Source organism: Diuraphis noxia, unplaced genomic scaffold (assembly GCF_037042655.1).
Source record: "Diuraphis noxia isolate RWA-SAM2 unplaced genomic scaffold, SU_Dnox_SAM2 contig0003, whole genome shotgun sequence".
Taxonomy (NCBI): Eukaryota; Metazoa; Arthropoda; class Insecta; order Hemiptera; family Aphididae; genus Diuraphis; species Diuraphis noxia.
In genome coordinates this window covers 63,288,792-63,301,598 of record NW_028301713.1, presented here as the reverse complement: position 1 = coordinate 63,301,598, position 12,807 = coordinate 63,288,792, and the positions used below count along the sequence as shown (strand labels likewise).

Genomic DNA, 12,807 nt, shown 5'->3' with positions numbered 1-12,807 from the left:
ACAGTTTATTCTCTGACATCAAAATAAAAACAAATTAAAATACCAATTCAATTATTTATATTATATATTATAAAAAATATTCCAGACAATTAACTTAACATTAAAATAAAATGAACACAACTAAAAGTTAGATCTGCATGAACTATAAAAAATAACAATGATCTCTATTAACTATTTTACAGTAGATAGCCGATAAACTGGACAAGTAAAATATCTCTTAATAACTCATAATCATAATTTAGATATAATCACCATTTTAGTGTAACATAGGAAACTTTAACATCAAGGATATTAGATCTGATTTACTTCATACAAATATTATTATTGGCTAATGCCGTGCCACTGGTATTTATTAAGTTTAGTTGATTATCCAAATATTAATAAATACAGACCAGGGATGATATTACTTAGTCTGGAAAATTGGCTATCTACTGTAATCTGAATTAATGCGGTCCAATAATCAGAGCCTAACAAGAACACCAGAATAATGAAAACAAATTATGTTATAAGAGGAAAGAACAAGTTTTAAAATCATCTTAAAAATATAAAGGTAATTGATCCATGTCATTCAAAAGCTTTTTAAACCAAACATTCACAGAACTTAACGAATCTTACAATTATTTATCTACCAAATAAATCAAATAATATGATTATATATATATTACGTATGTCTAATATTAAACACTAAAACTGAGAATAGTTATGAACATTGATGTATTAAGAAAAATCAATATTATTAACACTAGTCTTTAGAAGTTCTATAATCTAAATATGGATTCAAACTAAGAGTATACAAACTATATTAGTTTACTGCTTAAATAGAGAGCATAAACTAGTAAAGTAGTATGCATTCTTGAGAATAAAGAAATATCGTAGAATTATATGAAGATAAAAAACACTTCTAACATAAAAACATATTTGAACCAATATAAAATCAACTATTCAGGAAAGTATGAATTTACATTGGTAATCAAAATACTATAATTAAATTAATAATAATAATTATAGAATAAAGTACATATCTTTTCATCTAATTATTGTAAAAAATAATTTAAACTAACATTAATAAACAGTCTAAATGTATAAAATCTGAAGGAAAAACGTCTTGATTTTTATTTATATGATAGTAAGAAAAAGAGTTAGACTGAAAATTATAATTTATTTAAACATAAAACCTACACGAAACCAAAAATAAGTACCCTAATGACATGGTTATAATAAGTCTTAATGCCATTAGTTTGTACATACATATCAAACAGATTTAAACATTAGGAAATGTTAAAATTAACCATATAAAAATGTATACTATAAAAAGTATAATTGAGTATGATAGTGCATACAGTCTTTTATTGAGAAGTTGCTGGAGGTTGAAGTTCTGGATTTTCAGTACGCATAGCATCCAGTTTAGCAAATATTTTTAATGCGGGTCCGAGTTTCATAGACATGTCCCTTATTAAATGATCTTCTTTGAGCAACATCAAAGCTTGACCATCAATTTCATGACTTTCAAAATCTGCTGCTATTTCTTCACTGTCTGTAAGCTGACCAATAAATTTCCGCACATCTTTTACCTAAAACATTATCATACAAGTATAATGAATATAAAGGGAAAATAAAAATAAAAATGACTTACAGTCCATGTCAGTGGATTAATAGGACACAACTCAGGAGCCACCACATCTGCCTTAATGTCAACATCAATTTGCATTTGATTTGGCAAATCAAGTGATGAGCCGGTATTGCTAGAATCACCTGCTGAACCATTGCTTTCACATTCCTAGTTTGTATTATTATTACATTTATTAACAGTTTTAAACAATATATAATAAAATAATATTGCATACCCAATTTTTCCCATTCTTTTTATCCGTTTGTCCAGTTTTTGAACTATTTTCAAATATTTTTGAGCATTCTTGAGAACAAAAGCGTTTTGATTTCTTTTTAATTTTTAATTTTTGTAATTCTTGTGATTTTCCACAGGAGTCACATTTGATTTTGTCTTGATTGTTACTTTCTACTTTACTCTTTTTATCTGCGAAAAAAAAAAAATATATAAACTAGAAAAAAACAACTAAATTCTTAAAAGAGTAAGGTGGAGGAATATATGTTGTACGGGATAGTCTTAAAGGCCAGAAAACATTAAAAAAAAATTCTTACTCGGTGGTTCTTCATCCAATTTTATGCTTTCCTTGTCCTGGGCACTATTGGAAATATCTGCTAGAGTGCAGGAGCGATTTACTGGGAATGGTTGATCAGCTTCTTGTATGACAAAGCCTTCAATAACATGGGTTAAGACTTGTGGTTTTACTAAAGCTTTTGGCAATCCTTTATCTCTAGAATTGTCTTCGTTAGAATTAACTGGCAATGAAACTGATGCAGTTGTTTCAGTAGTATTCTCTGCTATTGAGACCACTACAGCTGAAGTGTCAAGAGCTTGAACAGTAGGGGATGACTTCGGAGATTCTTCGGGTTTAATTGGTGGAAGCATTGATGAAACTGATGTCTGTATTTGGGGTGAAATTAGAAGCTGAGATTGTGTTGAAGCCTGAGGAGCACACGAAACAACTGGTATAACAGGGCGATCAAGGATAGTGATCTGTTGTTGAGGCTGGCTACTAACAATAGCTTGGCCTTGTTGCAGCTGATGTATATGTATCTTTTGTGGAGAATTCATGGACATACTCATTACATTTGTGGTGGGTTTGATGATTTGCTGTTGTTGATATGTAACTTGAGGGGATTGCATACTTACAATTTGATGGTTTGGCGATTGCATACTAACTAATTTAATTTGTTGTTGAGCTTGTTGTTGCTGTTGCAAATGTTGTACTTGTACAGTTTGCTGCTGCTGTTGTTGTTGTTGTTGAATTTGTGGTACAAGTTGTCCGGAACTTGTCAAAATCATTCTAAAACATAAAATTATTTAAAATTTGTTCATTCATATGGTTATTTTAAATTACTTGTTAGTGTTCATAGTTTGTTGAGGTGACTGAAGAGGTTTGGTTTGATTAGTTTGATTAGCAGCATCTGATTTATGAGGTGCAATACTAAAACCTTGACGGACACCAGTCTTAGGTCTAACTTTGAGTTGAGCTTTTTGCATCTGGTTTAAATGCTGTATACCCGTAGTAGTTTGAGTAGAAATTGTAGCATTTGGACGGATTGTATGTCCTGACGGTAGTATAGAAAGTTGTCTGTTATTACCCATACCATTAGGTGTTGTATTAACTTTTGGCTGTATATCGGCTCTTTGTGATTTAATGGTAGTAGTTGTGGTACCACTAACCATTTGCCCAATATTTTGCATTACACCACCACTTGTCTGCACCATAGTTTGACCATGGTGTTGTTGAAGATGCTGAGGTGGAGGACTTTGTATAAACATAGGAGTTTGTACTTGCTGTTGTTGACCATCTTGCTGTGGTGCACCTGGGAAATAAAATAAATGGTTATTGTTGAACTCTTAATTTTTGAAAGACATTTTCTTTTAGACTTTACGATGTAACATAAAGAAATGAACAGATAAACATCAATTTATAATTTATCAAAACTGAGTTAACAAGTTATGATACTGTAAATATAGGTTTTTGTATGGAACATTACAACAGTTCACTAAATAAACTACAAATTAAATGATTTCATAAGAAATTAAAAAATACTTTATTTTGTAGTTTTTAAGTGTTAATGTAACATTTCTTTCTTAAGGATTTTAAATTGCAGACATTTTAGTTTCACTGATTTTGAATATTTTATTTTAATTAGGCTTTCGATAATTAGTTTAACAATTTAAAACTAGTTCTTGGTAAATTTATATTATTTATTTATTATTTTACCTTGATAGCTATATCATGTATTAAAACTCACCTCTTATAAAAATTGGATGATTTTGCGTTAATAGTGCTTGAGGCTGTGGTGTAGCCCAAGTGAGTCCTTGAGGAAGTGATGTATTAAATTGCCATGGTGAAAATTGCATTGTTTGAGCGTTTTGTTGTACAGTTCTTCCAGTGGCACAACTAGTATACTAAAAAAACATTTTCCAAATAAAACAGAACATATTAAAGTCTATAGTACGTACTGTTTGTTGCATTTCATTTTGTTTCATATTTGGCTGACTACTTATCACCCCTAACTGGCCGATGACAAGAGTCTGGTTAGTAGTGGTTGGTATAGCAGCATATCCAGTCGGAAACGACGTTGCTTGTCCTTGTGATATTACCTGTTTATGAGCATGAGCTGTGGTAAGCATTTGTTGTGACTGGAATTGTTTGTTAGGAGCTGCAATCACTTGTATAGCACCAGAGGTAGGATGTTGCAACATTGTTCCAGGCATGATTAATTGGCCTTGAGCATTGTACTGTACAAACTGAGGGCCAGCTTGTTGAATTAACTGAACACGTCCATGACTCCAGTCATTGATCTGTTGAATTTGAGTCTGTTGTTGCTGCTGTTGATTAGGTGTTTGTGCCTGCATAGTATGTTGTTGTTGGACTTGTCCTGGTTGTTGAGCTTGTATATTAGTCATTTGCACTTGACCCTGTTGCTGTTGCTGTGGTTGGATAGAAGAAATTTGCATTTGACCAGATGTCTGAAAAATATATATTTTTTTCATAAAATTCTAAAATATGACATAAGTATAATTTAATACCTCAATTGTTGTCATTGGTGCAGATGAATGAGGAAGTTGCACAGTTCCTCCATTTGATCCATCTGATGACATCTGCATAGTAATAGTTTGCTGTCCTGAGGCGACAGAAACTTGTTGAGGTTGTTGTTGTTGTTGTTGTGACTGTTGCTGCTGCATATCAACCTGTCCCTGAGGCTGTTGAATCATAACTTGTATTTGCTGTGGCTGTTGCATTTGTTGTGCTTGTTGGTTTTGTTGGGACTGTTGTTGTTGATTTTGTTGTTGTTGTTGTTGTTGTTGTTGTTGCTGCTGTTGTTGTTGTTGCTGTTGTTGCTGCTGCTGTGCTTGTTGCATTTGTTGTACGTCTGTGGCAGGCTGTTGTTGTGCCGATGCCTCACTCATTTTTGAGCTTGCTCATGTAAGCTTACTAAAAACATTTAATAGAAAGATAGGTTATTTATAACATTATGTTATTTAAAGTACATTATTAATAAATAATGTTGAAAATAATTCGTTTTAATGAAGAAAACTGTTACGATTCGATAATTATTAGTTATTTTAACATAATTGGTTATCTATTAACTTAGTATTGTAATATAAATTAGTTTTTTCAGTATTTTTAATACTTATATAAAAATGTTTTTTCTACATATATAGGTTATATGTGATATATTATTTCTATGATTTATATGTATATTTATCATAAGTTAGATTTTTATGATATTTGCTTTTTTTTAGTTATGAGCAGGGCTCGGGACTTAAAACATTTGCTTATTTTTATGGATTGCCTTAAAATGTAGCATAGTGCTATGGAATTGTATGTCATGTTATAATACGTTTAATTATGAAGTTTGAAAATGCTTTTTTTTTTGCTTGTTTCATAGATTTTTCAAACAAATGCTTATTTCCAGTTTTTCTGATTATTTTTGCTTATTTGACCAGTATTTCTACGTTTTTGTAATGTTTTCAACTATTATAAATATCATTTACATTTATTTTTTCAGAAAATCCCTCGGAAAATCCATAAAGTCTCGAAAGTGAAGTTTAATTTATTTTATTATAAAAAGATAAAGATTTTTTTTTTTTTTTTGACTATTTAGTTTTTTGATAAATATTTTTGCAAAAATTTAAGTTTTTTAAAAGTTTATTTGAGTGCTCATAATGTTTTGAGAGCTTTTTTAAGTGCTTATTTTAATGATTTTAAGTGCCATAAGTCCCGAGCCCTGGTTATGAGTTATATGTAATTGATAATAGTTACAACAAATAAAAATAAAAATTTATGAAAAAAAAAATCAGTAGACCAACATTTAAAAATGTCCAAATTTAGATATTGTTACTTGTTGTAGTATTTTTTCATTTATTAAATTTTAATCTTTGTTTTTATAATTTTTAGTAGTTCCAATTGGTACAAATTGATATCACCATAACACGAAAATATATTTTAGTTCTTCTCATACTACTGATATACCATCTCCATAATCATGAAACGTACTAATATAAAACATTGTTTAATCTTTTGTTCATTGGATTATTGCAATAAAAATCGTTGGTAACATCCAAGGGTTAATTTTATTCAAGCAATTTTAATCAAAACCAACCAAATATATTATTATGTTTGACAAATATTTTACACACAAGGCATGTTCAAACACAGTGTGTTTATAATTTTAAACAAAAATTTTGAAAGATTTTAACGTATCATTGGAAAAATAAAAAATAAAATAAATCAAGACATTTTAATTAAACACTTTTGATAGCATAAGTGGAAACCCATATATGAGTTGTAACTCAATAGTGGATGTTGTAGGGTAAACCTCCATCGACTTAAAACAGAATGTCGACTAACCAGACTAGTGCTCACTACCCAGTACTCACTAGTCACAACCACTTTTGTACCTACTTACATCAGTTTATCCTTACCTATATACAGAATGTGTCATGAAGATTTGATATACAATACATACATACTTAGATTTTATCACTTAGTCAAATGTAATTATTCTCACTCAACAGTTCAACAAATAACTTTCAAAAAATAGATACAATATTAATTACATTTCCTGATACACCAATCAACTGTATATACATAAACCTTATACACGTCCGCTGTACATAATCATAATAATGTATTATAATATTTAGTATTTACACGGAAACCTCAAAACAAACGAACAGTCACGCGCCCGAGCGCGTGCGCACTTAAAAATGCGATATACATTACCATATTATCAGAAATTCAGAACACGGTAACACACGCTTTCGACGAACTAATACTTTACTTTCGAAGGGCTAGCCTATTGCAATGAACGACTAGGTATCGATGAACAGCAGAGTAAACAAGCAAAGTGTACGGAATGTAATGACATGTTGTAGTCGTGAGGTAAACAGTTGCAACTTACGCTTGGTAATGCTTAGGTAAAAATAATCATAATAATAAAACGTCTCACGGGCACTCACCTCCGGTTCAGCTGGCGGCCAAGAAAATGGGTCCACAAGATTGCGACGACGTGAAAACGCGATTCAGGTGATCGAGAAACAACACTCTCGCGATGAAACTCGCCGAGAACCGGCGACGGTCGAACGAATAATGATTGATGATGATAAAATATTAAAATGTGTTTTTATTTCGACAGTAGTGCGTATTTTCAACTTGGTAGTAGTGTAGTGTTACTATAGGCTATAGCCGTGTCACACGCGCACGCACAATCCCCCACTGCTGTGGCGTCGGCAGCAATGAGAGCGATTCTGAGCGACGGCGTCGGCTAAAGACTGTCGCGCAGAGAAAGAGGAACGGTCGTTCGGGACGCGCAGCGACGAGGAATGTTCGCGGGCGACGCGAAACGGGCTGGCGATGAATGGCAGGCGGTGGGTGACGGCCGCCGGGTGGCCGCCGCTAAAGGAGCTTGTACGGGCGCGGCGGCGCATGCGTGCCACCTCTCCCTATGACCGACCAGCCGCCCGCGACAACCAATGGGGTACCGCCCAGGCGGCGGCGCACCAATAAAGGACCACTGGCGCGCCGTATACACTCGGGATTCCTGGGAGTAATTATTGTAATAACGCCGCCGTCGACCCGACCCCGGAGGGGCTGTGCGGCGGCACTCGATAACAAAACAATACGCATCTATATGTTATACGTGTGGGTTATACGTAGGGGGCGATGGCACAAAAGATTTATAATATACGAATTGTGCTTTTTCTCTCACTCACTCGGTCTCTCATCATCTCTCTCTCTTTTTTCTCCGTCTGTCATTCGCCGCTCCCTCATGTAGGTATACGATCTCCCTCGAATTCTTTTGTATTAATCACTATAATGTAGGTACACCTATATATACACTATACAGTCTACAAGTCCTGTACCCATTTAGCAGTGATGGCATTTTGCATTTTGGTAACCTATACCTAACTCAGCTATGTGTACGACATTTTTTTCTTTGTAAGTGATATTTATATATGCATTATATTATATACTTGATATTATATTATGTGCCTATACAGTCTATGTAATATAGCACAGAGAATTAAAATAATATAGCATTATGTGTATTTTGACTATAAATTACATCCGGCGTCCGCCCAAATGCTATAAAATAGGGGCAAAAATATAAGGTTCATGCATTATATGACATATATATATATATATATGAGTATAACAAAAAACATTCCTATATACGCTATTCCTATAGGTATTATACCTACATTTATCACTTTAGATGGTTCAGTATACAATTGTGTATAATATAATAATCCCACATTCTCGAAGATCAACACGAATTTCAGACAACAGACTTCACGGCTACGCAGTAAGTTGGTGGGCCTAACCTAACCTAACCTAACCTATATATATATATCTCAAGTGTAACACGACAAGTGACACTTGAACCCTCTTAGGATGACATTTTATTTGTTGAACTCATAATAGAGTTTAAATATTTTATTTAAAGGTATGTTGACCTGCTATACGTACTTCTATATTTATAAGTACCTATGCATATTTATAAATATGTGTGTGATACTGATACAGTCTGCAGTCACCATAGCTAGGCTTAGGTATACTTAAATGTATAATGTAAATATATAATATATAGCCACATAACTATACGTATACGTACCTATATAAGCACTAAAATTAAATTACTTAACGTCTCCAAGGCGTATATTGGCAACGAGAAAGTGTATTTATCCAAGCGCCCTGTATACATGCACGACCAGGCCGTCGGTGTATATGTTTACGTGCGCAATAACGGGAGAAATACGGTTCGCCGTGCTGGCATACTGCGTCGTAGACCGCGGGACTCATCCAATGCACGCACGGGAGGTGGAAAAAGTTTTTAGGAACCCACCCACCGAGCACCAAACCAACCGACACGCATCACAATGTCATTCATTGTGTTTTTGCATTTAATATATACGTATAAATTATAGGTATATATATTATATAATATAAATACTATAATATATACACATATATAATGCTTACACATGATGATATTATTCCCATATAATGTAAGTTTGATTTCTGGTTTGTGCTAACAAGACAAAGCACATTGGACTCATTGGAGACTGCAGCCATATAAAATATCGTAGATATATACACACCTACATAACTAATAATAATACATGTATAGTCTTACCTATATATTCTCTATTATATTTTTTTCTACACACAATATGATGTGCATATAGCCATATAATAGGTATATACATAAATGTAATATAAACGTAGTAATACATAGGCCGGTAAATGCTTTGATCGTAATATGTAAAACTTAACCATTATAGCTATATAATAAATAATTTGTACATATATGTATAAATATATAATATATACATTATATATATATATATATATACAACTAACATATAGTATAACATCACACTGTTGACATGCAAATATAAGGCGACTGGCGAGATCATCTTTCAACGGTCTTATAATAGGTACTAGCTGTTATTTAATATTTAAATACCGATAAATAATAGCTATATATATACATTAACATTATATAATACATATATACCGATTGGGGCTGTTTATTCCTCAAAAAATACCATTTGTGCACGATGAATAATAGTATATGATTAGGTTTATGGGTATACCTATATAATTGATTTATAAATTGAAAAAATAAAGTCGCAGATTATATATAAAACACATGGATAGAAATAATTATTAATAATGGGCACTATATTTTTAAATGGCGGTCGTCACAATAACCGCACACTTTCAAAATAATATCACCGTTCAATACCGCACACACTGCAGATAGAACTATATTATCATCAGTTAATACATAAATAATCAAAATCAAATAATAAAATATAATATGTGTATAGAAGTATGAAATAAAGATAACATATATATAACCACGAAAACAATACAACTATATATATTTCATAGAAATTGGATGTTCCTTTAAAAACGTAATATACCTATGTAAATTATATAGTTATATATTAAAGTACCTATGTCCTATATACCTATATATATGTATACTATATATTATAAAATGTAGACAATTGTTTCATTAAAGCAATGAAATAAGTATATAGAAATGGAATATTTGAAAACACTTTATAGAATACGTATATATATATAGGTAAATTTATTCAAATTTAAGTAATATTAAAATTATAAAATCTCATACTTATATAGGTATATATTCAGATGTAGGTAGGCGTATAGTATTTAATTATTTTAACGACTAACGCGGTATAATTGAACTATATATATACACCCCATTTTTTAAAACGTTTGCATCAAAGTCACTAGGTTTTTACGCAGGTTAAATTATACGTAATATATTTTATACTCATCCGAAAGGGGTTACTTCACATGATGGCCATATACCTACAGAAGCAATCAACTGGATCTCAAACTTAAATATTATAATATATTTTATTATACGTTATTTAGCTGAAATAGTTATGAGATAGTGTCAATAAGATATAGTGATAACTCGGATTGGTTATAATAACTCGAGCTCGAGACAAATAGGTACTATTTATAATTAGGTATTGCAGTTTTGAATTGAGATGTTGATATATATATAGGTACTTCATGTACCTATATTTAGACTGCAACCAAATTTAAAACACATCATATACTGCATTCTTTATTTTTTCTTTTATTGATCATTAAATACATCGACATCTTAATTCAAAGAACATTATTATATAGCAGTATACATTTTGTTATAATAGGTATTATTTACATTTTTTTTTTTTTAAATTAAATAGTACAATTATAGTTTTTTTAAGAATAAAATTAGGTTTCTTATGTCCCGTGAATTTGATCCCAGTGGTCTTGGCAGATTTGTTCGGATATTTGGAATTGATTTCGATCCTGAATGTATTTGTAGCAATCGATGATGATGTGCACATGTGGTTGACTATATATAGCTGTATAAGAGGAACGCTATTACACGTATTGCATATACGCGCTATACGCAGGAGGTTCGAACGTTTCGATCGTCTTTATACTCATCAAGTAGCTGTGAGTTAAGTGTGTGTGATGGTCAATTCGAAGTAGGTTTATTATTGTTTCATCTTTTTTATTGAGTTTAGGGTTTTTCCATAGGTTTATGTTGTTTTTAATTTTGTTGATTTAAGTGTAGAGTTTTCGCCATTGAGAGTGCCATCATTGATTATTTTATGTGGATGTTGATTTCGTTCTTGGCGTCAGCGCATATATGATAGCGAGTAATTATAGTTGCGGAGGATATTGAGGTTATAGCGTTGCGACTTTGTGAGCTTCTTGGTTAGCTGCTTCATTTCCGGGTTACCAATACGATGCCCCGGGATCCAAACCATGCAATTGGATTTGTATCCCAATTTATTATAAGTTATACTAATGATGCTATTATATATATATATATACAATGTATAGTTATATTTACCTATTATTTAATATATATATATATATGTACTTAAGGTTATATATGTTTAAGAGGAAAAGACAATACAGTCAATAATAGTGATGATATACATATATATAATACCGCATTATTGGCTTATAAATATATACATGATGATGTATACTTTTAAATTTTAATATAATATAAACTAAAAATGTCTAAAATTATTTAATTATTTTCATCCTAGCTGGTGCAGGCCAATATATATGGCTATATATATATATATATATATATATATAGGACGATTAATGATTATAATAAGTTCCGAGGTAATAATAATGATTCATGGACACTTCCCCGTCTGCCATTTCCCCGTAGCCACTTCCCCGTAAGACGTTTAAAATTCATTATATATAAATAATATAATATGGACGGGGAAATGTCGTACGGGGAAACGTATTGGACGGGGAAATGTCTTACGGGGAAGTGGCTACGGGTAAATGTCTGACGGGGAAATGGCAGACGGGGAAGTGACCTGATACCATAATAATAATATACTCTTTATAATTATATGCATCAGTCAGATATATCCCGTATATTATAGGGAATAAAGTATACCTATACCGAATTTCAAAATTCTGTTCTGTTATCATCCCGGCTTTTTTTATGTAAAAATAAATTTATTTTCATGCATGTTAAACATGTTTGTAGAAAAATATGATGTAAAGGAAATTATAGGCAAAATGTAAAATATACATAATATTCATATATATCTGTAAAATATTAATAAATATATTATTATTTAAAACATTTATACAATAAGAACATTATTGTTTTTTGTTATATTATTATGAAAAATTTTCATAATTTTTAATGAAAATTGATTTGTATGTATATATCGAATTTGATTATTCGAATATAAATTTATTTTTGCAGGTCTTCGCGTTTTAATCGATCACAGCCTACATATATAGAGGCGACGACGTACACGTAATAACACGTCAATATATGATGTGTATATTATTTGTGAATGCCGGAAAAAAGTCCCCTATTATTATAATAAAATTAAATAATAAAACAAAACTATATGCATTTACATTTGACTGCGGTATATTATAAATTAAAAATTAAATATCAATAAATATTACATATACAATTATTATTATGAAGTCGGTTTATTAAACATATTTATTATTTACACATCACATATTTTTAATCACATTTTAGCCTTATATTATGTCCTACGTTAGTCAAAAATATACATTTACACTCAATTCTCTTTCAGTTTTTTTTTTTTTTTTTAGTAAATTGTTCACACATATTTTTCGA

At 31.3% G+C, this 12,807-nt stretch overlaps 1 protein-coding gene across 5 annotated transcripts; it reads right to left on the bottom strand.

The window, feature by feature from the left end:
• Positions 1-40: 40 nt before the first annotated feature.
• Positions 41-7,461, bottom strand: LOC107165852 (uncharacterized). Of its 5 annotated transcripts, XM_015514268.2 has the most exons (10): positions 7,082-7,460; positions 4,646-5,051; positions 4,076-4,585; positions 3,865-4,021; positions 2,961-3,429; positions 2,621-2,906; positions 2,158-2,545; positions 1,845-2,032; positions 1,634-1,777; positions 41-1,571 (listed from the first exon to the last, which is right to left on the bottom strand). In XM_015514268.2, the coding sequence occupies exons 2-10, from the start codon at positions 5,024-5,026 to the stop codon at positions 1,347-1,349; spliced, it is 2,748 nt and encodes a 915-aa protein (XP_015369754.2). In that variant the 5' UTR covers positions 5,027-5,051; positions 7,082-7,460; the 3' UTR covers positions 41-1,346. The 5 variants fall into 5 exon arrangements, with proteins under 5 accessions (XP_015369754.2, XP_089080160.1, XP_015369753.2 ...); XM_089224034.1 differs by having other exon boundaries at positions 2,158-2,906; positions 4,217-4,585; positions 7,082-7,461; XM_015514267.2 differs by having other exon boundaries at positions 2,158-2,906; positions 7,072-7,460.
• Positions 7,462-12,807: the final 5,346 nt, after the last annotated feature.